Source organism: Cibotium barometz, chromosome 9 (assembly GCF_041138505.1).
Source record: "Cibotium barometz isolate CiBa-2024 chromosome 9, ASM4113850v1, whole genome shotgun sequence".
NCBI lineage: Eukaryota > Viridiplantae > Streptophyta > Polypodiopsida > Cyatheales > Cibotiaceae > Cibotium > Cibotium barometz.
In genome coordinates this window covers 11134045-11147142 of record NC_141054.1, presented here as the reverse complement: position 1 = coordinate 11147142, position 13098 = coordinate 11134045, and the positions used below count along the sequence as shown (strand labels likewise).

Genomic DNA, 13098 nt, shown 5'->3' with positions numbered 1-13098 from the left:
GGTGACAAATCGAGGCCAATCTGGCATCCCAAATACCGCACTGCTGTGCCTGGAGGAATCCATCTAAAACCGGGGTCCGGGCTCCATGCCGGAGTGGGAGCACTACTGATCCAAAAGGCCACTGTCTTGCGCCAATTGATCAATGCTCCCGAAGCTGCACTAAAAACCTGGAGCGACTGCTCAGCCCGAATAAGATTGGCCTCTTGGCCATGCAAAAATAAGCCCGTGTCGTCTGCAAACTCAGCATCAAGCAAATCCTCTCCCCGGACTGGGAGCTGAAGTCCTCTCAAACCAACCTCCTCTGCCGTCAAATACATACTCATAGCCTCCGCAAAGAAGAGAAAAAGGAAAGGGGCGAGAGGACACCCCTGACGGACTGATCTGGTCAGCTCAAAACTCGGCCCCCGGCCTCCTGCAATCAGCACCTGGCTGCGAGCTGTGGAATACAAAGCTGCCACCCCTCTGATCCATCCTGGCTCAAAGCCCAGGCGAAGCATAGTGCCCTCTAAGAATCCCCAATCAACTCTATCATATGCCTTCTCAAAATCGAGAAGCATCACGACCAAGTCCTCGCCAAGAAACCTAGCTCGGGCCGTCGCCTCCCAGAAAGTAAAGATGTTGTCAAGGATACTGCGCTCCTTGACAAATCCTGTCTGAGTAGCATGAATCAACTCCCCCAGGAAGGGCTGGATCCTCAAACTCAAGGCCTTTGCTAAGACCTTGTAGACAGTATTGAGGATCGTAATAGGCCTCCAATGCCGAATGTCATCTGATACTCCCTCCCCCTTGGGGATAAGATAGATCAAGCCCTCTGAAAAGCTCTGCGGCATCACCCCAGTGTCCAAAACATGCTGAAAGCCCCTGCGGAGGCCTGGCCCCAAAAGGTCCCAATAGCGCATAAAAAAGGCCGGCGTCAGTCCGTCCTCCCCTGGGCAACTATGTCGCGGTAGGACCCTCAAGGCCTCGGCAAGCTCAATCTCTGACAGAGGCGCACCTAGAACTGTACGCATATGGTCTGTGACCCTCCTCTGCACATGGGCCCACACAGTCTGTCTGCAAACATCTCGATCCTCAGTGGCTGGCTCTGCTGAAAGCAGGTCACTATAAAAAGCAGTGGCGATGGCTCTGATCTCCCCGAGCTCAGTAGCTACCGATCCATCCGGTCTACCAAGCTGACGAACTCCTGCTCGCGCATGACGGGGTCCAGTGATCTCAAAAAACTCCCCAGTCACTCTATCACCAAGCTGCGTCCACTGTGAGGCCTGACGACGATAGTAAAACTCATGTCTCTGCTCCTCTACCTCTCTAACCTCCTGGCGTGCCTGGCTCAGCTGGGACGCCACCCACTCACATGCAGGCTGCTGCTCCTGAAGGCGCTGTAGCGAAGCAAGGCTGCGTCTCAGCCGTTGCTCCCGCTCGCGAATCTCTCCCAGTCGAGTCAAAGCTGCAGCGTGTAGAAAAGAGCTAAGATCAATGAGTCCCTGGGCACACTGGCCCGCTGCATCCTGGTCAGAGCACTGACTATCATGCCAGATCCTCTCAATGTCCTCAGCGAGACTGGGATCGGCAAGTACCCTCTCTGGGATCCTCAACTGCAAGCTGGGCTCCCGTGTCCCCTCCTCCAATGTCAATATAACTGGCGCATGATCTGAAAATGAGGTGCCAGCGAGAATGCCGACGGAGCCCCCTCGCTCCCCTAACCAATCGCCCACATAAAAGCGATCAATCCGTGATAAATTAGTCCCTCCCTGCCGGCGATCCGACCGAGAGAAACTAAGACTGTCCTGAGACCGGGAGAAAGCCCCATGCTGCCATGCATCAGTGATCCTCAGTGACATGCAAAACCGGTCCCAAGCTGCAAGCTCCGTGCCGTGCACTGTAACATGACTGCCTCCCACCCTATCTGCCGGGTCCTCAAGCATGTTGAAGTCTCCTCCAACACACCAATGTGCGGCCTCTGGCAATGCATCTGTAACCTGAGTCCAGAACTCTGCTCTGGCACTAGCATGATTGGGCGCATAGATGTTGAGCACACCCAATAGCTCACCATGCATCCTCAGAATGACATACTGTGCTCTACCTGGCACAATGATCCCTCGATCCACAATGGCCTGCCGCCATACATCTGCAATAACCATGCATACTCCTCCCTGTCCACCCAAAGGACCAAACCCTGCAGACCAAAAAGTGTCCCATCTACCAGGCATCACCGAACCATATCTCCGGATCCTGCTCTCACCCAAGTGGTGCTCCTGCATCATCAAAATGCCAATGCTGCCACCAACCAGGCATCTCTGAAGCTCCTGCCTCAAGCAACCTCGATAGCGTATAAAGTGTGCTCCGCCGAGGCCCTGTACATTCCATGAGATGATCCTCATGGATGCCCTGCTGAGGTGGATGCTGTCTCAGCTGTACGGCGGGCCTTCGCAAGCGGCTTGGATGGGGAGTAGTCCCCATCCGAACGGCTGCGAATCTGCCCACCCGGTGTACTGCAAGAATCCCGGATCAGGCGCCAGTGGCTGTGGCCCATGGCGACTGCCTCCTGCTCTGACAGAGAAACCTCGTGTATACTCACATATCCAGGGTCGCGTGCCAAGTCTGCCACTATGCGCACGACCAAATGCCGAATCCCTGAGGTATCCACACTCCCGGGATCCAGGAAAAAATGAGCCAACTCCCAAAGTCGGCCTATCACATCAGTCACCTCCAGATCGCTCATGTGGTGAGAAAACTCAACTGCTTGAGTCTTCAAAGTGCTGAGAGCGAGCTCTAGAGTCCACTCTCGATCACAGGGTCCACAAAGAGGGAACGAGAAGGCCACCGCTGAGTCTAGTGCCTCCTCCCCGCGGGCCGGAGGTATCACTACATGAACTCGAATGGGTGCTGGCTCATGGGGGCCCTCTGCTCCAAAAAGCCGTGTAAAGGTATAATCAAAGGCCTCCGAGCGCTGTCTAATGCCAAGGCGACTCAGCCGACTACGAATAGATGAAATCCGTGAGGCCCTAATCGGCATAGGTCTCCTCTGTGATACTCGAGCGAGGTCAGTGCTCAGCGCTCTCCGGACTGCAGGTGAGCGCCAGGGAACTGCCAGGGTCTACCGGGAAGGTGAGGCGGGAGGAGGGGGAGGAGGGGGAGGCGAGGGAGGTGGAGAGGGAGCCGCTGCCGAAACCGGAGCGGGGGCGGGCGGAGGCGAAGGTGGAAGCGAGGCGGTGGGAGGAGACGGGGGTGGGGGAGGTGAAGGAGGGGGAGCTGGCATCTCCTGGTCCTCGGTCGCTGCAGGGGTCTCCTCCTGAAGGGGAGCAAAGCTGTTCCTCACAGGAACCCAGTGAGGCTGAGACTGTGGCTGCTGCTGCAGCGGTCTCTGTGCGTGCTGCTGTGGCTGTCTCCCTCGGCGGCGCCCCTGTCCAGGCTGCCACTCCGAGGTCTCTGTGGCCTGAGCAGGTGTCCCTGAGGCAGCCTGCCGAGCCGAATCTGTGGGTGGGCCATCAGTAGCCTGCTGCTGTGGTGCGGGTCGAGGTCTCCTGCGAGGGCAGGCCTTGGCCAGATGACCGACCTGCCTGCAAATGAAGCACTGGTTCGGGAGCCCCGAAAACTCCACTCTCTGATCTATCCACCCCCCCCCTATCCTAGGTAGCTGAATGACCTTAGGAAGGGAGGAGATGTCAGACACCAACACTCTGACCGAAGGTAGCCCAGCTGCTCTGGCCACCACTGAAGCAGCTGAGGGGCCCGTCTCTAGTACCGAGCCCACCAATGCTCCGAGCCTGGAGAGGAGCGGAAGATACTCCCGGCGGAGACCAGGGAAACAAACTGTAATATGGAAGAGGCGCTCTCCCTGCTCCGCCGCTGCTGGGTCAAAACCATGCTGCCAAGGTCTGAAGAAAGCCCGAGCACCCCTGATGTCCAGAGGACTCATGGCAAGGACCTTGGCAACGCTCTGGGCGGCCTCGAATTCGATCTGATAATGGCCCCTGCCCAGGAGCTGTACATCAAGGATCTTGCCCACATCTGCAAGAAGGCGAGCCTGAAGAAGATCCCTGATCTCCCCTCTGCTGGGGCGAGTGCCGACTATACGGCAGATGGTGGAATGAGCCTGGAGGCGTTCCACCTCTGCGGTGAGGCTCGCTTCCTCTTCCGGCGAAAGAGAAAGCCTGATGGGGATGTCCTCGGGGGCGGGCGAGGGGGCTGCGGATGAGTCCCTCTGAGGCGAGGCGGGAGGAGTCTCCATCAAAGTCTGAAGCTCAGGCGAATGCGGGAAACCTGCAAGAAACGGGCTGCACACGAAGAGGCGGAAGACCGGAAGGAAATGAAGAAAAACAAAAACCCCCAGGGGGTGAAAAACAGCACGAACGAGGAGGGAGGGGGGAAAAGAGAGGAGAAGCCCTGAGGGGGGGGGGCGGCAACGAAAAAAAAAAAAGAAAAAAAAAAGGGAGGGGAGGCGGGGCGCTGCTGAGGGGAGGAGGGTGCGAACAAGCGGAGAGGTGGGAGGCGGCGAACAGGCGAAGAGGGGGTTGGGGGGGAAAATGCGAAGAGGCGGCTAGGAGGGGGGGGGACGAAATGGCGATGAGGGGGGAGGCGAAGCAGCGAGGCAGAAGGGGGGGGGCGCAATGGCGAGAAGAAGGCAGGCGGGGGTGGAAGGGCGAACAGGCGGAGAGGTGGGAGGGCGAATAGGCGACAGAGAGAGGGGGGACAGGCGGGCGCGCGCAGAGCAGGGTGGAGGCGGGAGCTTCAGCGAGTTTCAACATCGGTTTTTGCTAATTAGTTATTAAAAATTTATTTAGCTTGTTTGTTAGAAATTCTTTTGTTGTGGTTTAATAAAGAATTTGTTTGTGTGTATGTGGGTGTGTGTGATTTAGTTATGTATTTGTCTATTTTTGCAAGTTATTATTACTATTATTATTATTATTTTTTCTCGGGTGTCTCTATTAAGGTTAAAAATAATAATAATTTTGCTTGTTTTTCGTGATTCTCTTCTTTCTTTTAAAATTATTTGTAAGTTCAGATTCATTTGGACTTATGACGGTATATATATATTACCCCAAGCCTTGCATAGCAATCTGCTTTTTGGCTCATATGAAGTATTTCCATGGCACATGCACATCAGGAACTACATTCACACTTGGCTTTGGTACCTGTGGTTCCCCTTCTTTCACTTGCAGAGGACAATCCTTCCGCATTTGATCCTTGCTGCCACATACAAAGCACTTTCCCTCTTTCCGATATTGCTCATATCGCTGTGTGGGCATGTGAGAACCATTTCGCTTGTCTCCTAGCTTCTTCCTTGAGCCATCCTGAGTGTCTTTTTCCTCTTTATGAAACCCTTCAGGTGGTTGTCCTCCCTTTTTTTGCACATGGGCAGCCTTGAGCTTTGCTTTATAGGTGCTGAATTCTTGTTTCTATGGAGTCCCTTTGACATGCAATTCTTCGGAAATAGTAGCAGAATTAACGAGCTTCTGTAAAGTGCAGTTCGGATACAACTTCAGACTCTTTTGAATAATCCTTTGTAATCCCGATTCAGACTTCTGCATCTTCTCCTCTTCGGATATCTTCATGAAAGGGGTGACTTTCAACAGAATTCTCCAAAACTTGGCAACATAGGATCAGACACTCTCATCCTCACTTTGGGACAACCAATCCCACTCTTTGCGCACCTCTTTTGCAAAATCTAGAGGCAAAAATTGTTCATAGAATTGTGCTTTGAAGTCCTTCCAAGAAAGAGCCGCTGCACCATCCAAAAGTTTTAGACATCCACCAATCACTGGCCATATCCTTCACGTGTATGCCCACATGTCCGAGCTTAGATTTCTCAGAAAAGTCTTCAGCAATCTCAAATTGTCAAATAAAAGCAAGTGCTTTTGCATTATCTGTCACTAGCCAGGGCATTTGCCAGTATGAAAGGGGTCTGGTGGACTCGAGGACATCTAAATATTTGGAAAGTACAAGGTTTGGGAATGGGAGATTATCCTGGAATACAAAGGATCACACTCCTAAAATTTAGGAGAGTTACTATTTTTGGCCCGACTCTGATGGAAATTATGTTCGCGTCATTACATCTGGAATTGAGCAGATACCAAGAGTTGCCAAAGTACCTATGACAAATGGGCTACTAGTTGGGATATTTTTAGAGGTAAAGATTATGGGAGAACCCATCTCTTAGATTGGGACATGTGGCAAGAAAGTGGATCAAAGTGAGACAAGTGGCCTCACACTTCTCACTTCAGCTATTGTGTGGCTCTCCACTTGTCATTATAGCCTTCTCTTACCATTTTAGCTCATGGGAGGTCTAAATCTAAAAATTGGAGTCCTCTCTCTTCATTTGGAGGAGGTTCTCTTTCTGCACACTAGCCTCTACCACTGTTACAGGCTGCCCTAGTGATGGCTGTTGGGGACTGTTGAAGGCTGCCCATGAGAATACTGGCTGTTGGGGACTGTTTTGAAGGCTTCCATTGCAAAGAAATATTGAAGACAAGGTATTTAATCATTTAATTATGATTTCAAGCCATTGTACTTGTTGTCCCAGTCACTGTACCTGTTGCACCAGCCGCTGTACCTTATGTACCAAGAGATGGGTTCTCCCATAATCTTCATCTCTAAAAATATCCCAACTAGTAGCCCATTTGTCCTAGGTACTTTGGCAACTCTTGGTATCTGCTCAATTCTAGATGTAATGACGCGAACATAATTTCCATCGGAGTCGGGCCAAAAATAGCAACTCTTCTAAATTTTAGGAGTGTGATCCTTTGTATTCCAGGATAATCCCCCATTCCCAAAGCTTGTACTTTCTAAATATTTAGACGTCCTTGGGTCCACCAGACCCCTTTCATACTGGGTGGTTGGTGACATTATCCATCTTCCCATGAAAGTTTTCAAACTTTACATCCTTATCGAATTCTCTTGGCTTCTTCCTTTGAGGAAAACTCTCTTGAACCTTCCTTTGAAAAATAAAAGAATCATCCTTGGTTCTCTTACCATGATCTCGAGAAACACTCAAAGATCTATGATAGCCATCATGGCGGCGAGTATGCGAAGTAACTTCCCAAGACTCTCCTGGACCCATATGTGTACCTACATTAGAAACTTGCCTTGTATGAGTATCATGTGTTACTTCCTTACTGCCCCTGAGATAAGACAAAGCAAAGTCCTTAGGATTTTTGAATCCCCTCTTTGTAGCCATGGCCTCAAAAACTGTATCATCTGCTAGAGTCTTCTTTTTGGCATCCAGAATCCTTCTCACATCAAGATCTTCTTTTAGTGATTGCAATTTCGTTGTCTCCTCTTGATAGCGTCTAACCCGACGCTGGAGAGCTTCCAACTCTGAGTATACATCCTTCTGATTATTCGCCGGAACAAGCGGGTGAGATTGAGCACTCATGATTGGCAAGCTGGATGCCCGAATTGGAATCCTCCGTGTGTCCAAGACCGTCCCTTTCTGAGCAGACAAAGAAGCCTTGCTCTGATACCAATGTAACGGAACCGAAAGCGTTGATAAAAGAGAACCAATATTTAACACACTTTAATCTTCATCAACATGAAAGAGAAAAGAGATCTGCACAGTGCTCAACACTAGGGACTAGAAAGATGGGCTGCACCCCCCCCCCCCCCCCAAAGGTAATATCAATTACCAAAAGGAGTCTGCTCCAGAGTACAAACTTGCGGGTGCCTAGGGTTCACCATTGGTATGCACCCAATTCTTTCAATACAGCAATGAAAAAAACAAAAGCAAATAGTCCAGACTGGTCCTCACTGGTGTTACTCTCTCGCCACGAGGTCGTAATGGTCAAACCTCGCCTCCTGCGTGAGTATGTCAACCCTGTAGGTGGGCCTTGTCAGAGTAGAACCCTTGCTCTTCAATCTTCACCTTAAAAGCAAGGCCTTCTTCGTGACAAAACAGTCCCAAATCAACCCCTGTGGCATTTGCTATGCATGGGACACCTAGAAGGCACCATGGACATCGTAGATACCTGCGAGTCGGACACTTTCTTCGCGTTAAGGTGCTATCCAGCCCTCTCTGAATCCAAGAAAAAGACCTTGCCTGTGTGCTTTCACCGAGCAAACCCTGGCCTATGTATGGAAGAGAGAGAGAACACCATAAAACATGCCAAACGGCTGTTATGATGTAAGCCCAACGGGGCGTTCCGTGAGACAGATTCAACCACGTATCCAAGAGATAGAAATAGAGAGAGAAGATAGAGAGTAGGGTTTCCAGTGGGTATATCATGAACTCATGGAAGGGTTAGCGACCCTAGTGAGTGATTTCGGGTTGGTGGCCTTGTGAACTCATGCAAGAGTTGGTGACTCTAGTGAGTTAGTATCTAAACTCATGGAAGGGTTGGTGACCTTGGTGAGTGAAGCCTTGTGGAAGGGGAAACTCTGGCGAGCGTGTATGGTTTCATGGAAGGGTTGTTGCCTTGGTGAACCATATGGCTTGGGCATGCGTATGGATCATAGGGAGATGCCCAATCCTGGAATAGTTACGGTCCAACAAGGTTGTGCAATAACCGGGTGGCCTTATCAGAAGATAGGCAGTGTTGGGAGTTTTGTCGGTCGGTAGATGACAGATCTGGGCGACTCTTCAAACGGCTGACAGCTGCAAATGTTGGCAAGCGGCTGGCTGATGTACGACAAGCGGGCATCAGTTCTGATGGGGTGGCGGAGGCGGCGCAGGCTGGCGCTGGTGGCATTGGTTGCTGAAAAGGGCAGCGCTGGATAGTAGTAGGCAGAGGCGGCTTAGGCAAGGGAACAACCAGACGCAGAGGCGAGTGGTGCTGGAGTAGTTGGTGGCATAGGCGGAAGAAGTTGGCGGCGCAACCTAGCAGTACGGCAGGTGGTTCAGTGCACAACGGTACGGGCAGTTGAAGAAGAAGATGATGATGATGAAGTCGAGGATGATCTCCACGTTCCTGATGATATTCACACCCCTTGTTGATGATGCCTCAAGAGGGACTCTCTTGCTTCTTTTATACTTGTCTAAAAGCCACTTTTTCAAAAAGCAACTCTAGGACGAAAAAGCTCCCTAAAGCCAGAAAGCAAAACAAAAGAACTTTGAGAAAAGATGAGTAATATTTTTATTATTAAAAGGTAAAAGAGGAAAAGCAAAGTCAAAAAAGAGAAAAGCAAAAGCTTGACTAAGCTTTTGGCAAAAACCATGACCTCCCGGTTTTTGGTCTGGCTCAGTCTCCTCTTGCCAATGGTGCACTTGGCTCGGGTCAAATCAGTTTGATTTTTTGCTTATCCTTGCTTTTTGACCAAAACTGGTGCTTTTCCATGTGCCAACATCATGGTCCCCGTTCCCTTACTTTCATCTACCTATCCAGTGTCCGGGCACGGGTTTCGTCATGTGAGAAGAGCTAGAAGGGCCAAATAGTTACATATGACCATAAAAGAAGCACAAGTAATCAGCTCTGTAGCAAGCGCCCGCATGAAGAGAAGTGCCAAAAAACGTAATAATTCCAGCAACCAACAAAAACAAGTAAGGATGACCCAATGGCAGATACAAAGATTTGATGCACGAACAGCTTCAAAAGGGAGGTAAAACTGAGTATGCTTGGCAAAAAGGGCCAGGATCAATTGGCACGCAAAACGAGGTATTTTTGACTCTTGCTGTCCTAAAAAACTCCGCACGATGAGTCATGATCTGCTTTTTCACTGAAGATGGAACAAAACTGCCAAAAATAGTTGAAAGTAACTTATAACTGTTTTTTCTCTCTTAAATGGCCCAAACTTGATAATTCCACGCACAATCTCGGTGCCTGTGTGAGGGTAGTTCCTCCCCATCATAGTGCCCAACAGGGTGATTTGGTCGTGTCTTGGGACATTTCCAACCCGGCCGGTGTGTGAATCTGTCTTCATGACTCTTAGTAACATGACTTAAAATAATAAATTAAAACTGGAAAATACACTTACCACCTGCAAAACCCATACGACCACCTGCTAGTCCAAAACAAGTGTGCAGCACGTGTCCACAAGGGTACCTAGGCGTCCTCCGTCCCATGGACCACACATGCAGTAAAACCAGGCATTGTCCATGTCGTCACAAAAAGTCTCACACAGTCAAATAGAATCATTCATGCACATGCATGCATTGAAGATTGGAAAAATTCCCCATCAACTCATTTGTACTCCAAAAATCCATTATAGGCCCCAGATATAAATACCTGTCCAGACCAAAGATATGTACAGGCCCAAGTAGAAACACCTGTACAGACCATGAATAAATATTGGCCCTAGGGCACAAGCACGTGTACAAACCTTGAATCTAGGCACTAGCACTACAGTGTTTGTACAGATCACAGATTCCAAAAATAATCCTGTCATGTCCTTGGCCTCAAGTGGCATAAAGATCCATACACATGCCCAAGATTAACATAAGAAGCTCCGCAAAATTAGGAATTGGTGACAAGGGCCAGTGCAGTAGAGCAGCCTCTGTGGACAACAAACACACCCTTTAGTGGGGTCAAAATCAACTGATTCAAGTCAGTGCCAGTTGTCTAAAGTTCAGCAGCATGCTGAGTACGAAAGCCATCAAGACTATTCCAGATGGATGGTTGGTGATTTGGTAGGAGACCATCAAGAATATGTTCTCCATAATGGAAAGAGTGGAGTTCATGAAGTAATGCTGATTACGGGAAGTGTTGGGAGAAGTTGGTAGAATGCCAATGAGAGATTCAAGCAAGAAAGGGAGCAAGTACAGTGGTGAGTCCACCCATGGACGAAGCTCAGCAAGAGGGAGTGCCTGAGTGTGCCATGCAACTTTCAAGAGAGGAAGTGGCAACAGAGACAGAGTTCGCAAGTAAGGACTAGATTCCAGAGGATGATCTTGAGGTGCAGACAGTGCCAGACTCGAAGGTGATCCCGCAGAGGAAGAATATGCCTTCTCCAAATCCATTGAGAATGAGAATGAGTTGAGTGCTTCAGTCTTTTCTCGAGGTTTTCGTGAATCTACCATGCCAGCAGAGCATCCAAAGGCAAAGGGGCTAGTTTGAGTGCTTGCAATTTCCAAGGAGGCAGATCATGTTGGAGGTTGAGCCTGCAGTCAGATACCATGTTGGAGCGACAGAGGATTATGTGCACCCCTCCTCAAGTTAAGGAGGGGATGAGGATGTCACGTGCATACCTTCCGTGTGGCATGGCCTGCATGTGGGATGCATATCCTTTCTCTGTATCATTAGGCCTTGTGAAGCAAAGAAGGGCTGTAAGGATCATTTTCTCCACAATGGACGTGGTGCTTTGGAAAAAAACCTACGTTTGGAGTGCTCTGGGACTATGAACATGCAATCCTACTATTTACTCTTGTGAAAAGAATCTAGTTAATGCTACAACTTATTGAGGGTACTTTCAATTTCTAAGTTAGGTTCTAACCACGTGTCCAAGGACATTTTGGAACTCAGCATCCCACGGACCCAGCATTATGTTCGCTGCCCCGGGGAAACTGCAGAGTGCAGAGGGGTTATTGTAGACACATGGAAGGCTTTACCATCTTGTGCCTCTAAACATGAGGTTTTCAGCTGCCTCTAAAATCCCATTGCTTTGACACAGTGAGCTTGCAGCTATAGCAGAGATACACATGGTCGTAGCTATGACCTGCCCAGTTCTTCTATTTCTTTATAGCTTTATGGATGCCCTATTCCTGTTACAGGCTGTATAGACATTGTACCTTTTTGATGTCGTGGGTTATTTTGGCCTCTCTCAGGCAACGATAAATCTCTCTCTCTCTCTCTCTCTCTCTCTCTCTCAAGCGCATGTGTATGTGGTTACAGTATCCTCTGTTGTTTTAATTGCTTTGTTTGTTTTACAGGTACTCGTTGACAAAAGCACTCTGTGTGGCATTTGTAATGACATTCTTCTCAGTATTCGATGTGCCTGTTTTCTGGCCTATTCTACTGCTTTACTGGGTGGTACTCTTTGTTCTCACTATGAAGCGGCAACTACGACACATGATCAAATACAAATATGTCCCATTTGATTTTGGCAAACAGGTAGTTTTCTTAGGAGCATATCAATACATGCATCTGGCTACTATCTGTAAATGTCATGTTATACGCATCTCTAAGAGTTTTTGTTTCTGGGGATTTTCTGCAGCGGTATGCAGGGAAGACGTCTTCATCTGATAAGGCAAGCGCTTCTAGAGATTAAAATGCTGCTGCACAGTTGATGAGGAAGAAGGGTGACGGTCGTTTCTTTTTTAATTGTCTACGTGTGCGCCGTCACTGTTAAAAATCTAAGTTGTTGAAAGACATGATTTGTGTGGGCTTTCTATTGTGAATGCACACATTGTGTTTTCCCTTCATGGCATCACATATTTGTGGTCTCATGTTGTCTTGTACAAAGCTAGTTCTGAGCATGACATAGTCTAGTTTTGTGTAGGTTGCAATGGATTTTGGTGAGGGAAGAGCTGACTCCAAGACCCAAGAAGTTACTGATGTCGAGACATCAGGTTGAGAGTTATGGTTTGAATCTGGTCTGTTAAGAACCATCGAAATTGATGAAGAGTTGCATTATAATGTCATGGCTGGCTTTTCATGGGCGCCCTGCCAATGGGTATGTCACACCTAAGAGGTTGGTGATTAGGAATTAGTACTTTAATACATCTATTGGGTGAATCCTGACATTTGGGAAGACAGTTTCTGTAGGGTGAGTGAAATTTATCAACAGATTTTACTTCCCTCAAAATTGCTTTAAACGGAGATTTCTGCTCTGGCTTTGTGTAATTAGTAAACACTACACACGAAGGGCCTAGAAAGGAGAGTCAAATTTGTGACACATTTAGACATCATTAAACGTATTGTTCCCTTGCTTTGTGCGTTCATCTTTCTCTGCTTTCTGCTTTGGGAGTGTGTATTAAATGTGGCTCTGATGTTGGGATTTGCAAGCATGGGGCCATCTACTAGTAGTGTGCCTTTTTCACTAAAATGCTGCTCAGATAACTAGTTTGTTGGTGGCTAAGATTTAAAACCGAAAAGAACATACTAGGCGGTGATCTAAGCCTGAGTGCAAGTTAGCCCTCTTGTTTGTAGTTGCTGCCCATGGACCTGTTGATGGTGTCACCGTAGATGTTTGAGAAAATCGTTTTTCTTCAACGCTGATATTTACGAGGGTATA

The 13098-nt window shown here is 48.7% G+C and overlaps 1 protein-coding gene across 2 annotated transcripts in view; it reads left to right on the top strand.

Annotated features, from left to right (window-relative positions):
• Positions 1-12796, top strand: part of LOC147635263 (protein RER1A-like) — a 35651-nt gene extending 22855 nt beyond the window's left edge. The window contains exons 2-4 of one of the 2 annotated variants that reach the window (XM_086802488.1): positions 11795-11975; positions 12079-12163; positions 12364-12796. In XM_086802488.1, the coding sequence (XP_086658614.1) occupies positions 11795-11975; positions 12079-12132 (235 nt within the window). In that variant the 3' untranslated portion in view covers positions 12133-12163; positions 12364-12796. The remainder of the gene's footprint in view (positions 1-11794; positions 11976-12078; positions 12164-12363) is intronic. The other variant, XM_086802487.1, reaches the window with a different exon arrangement.
• The last annotated feature ends 302 nt before the right edge of the window (positions 12797-13098 follow it).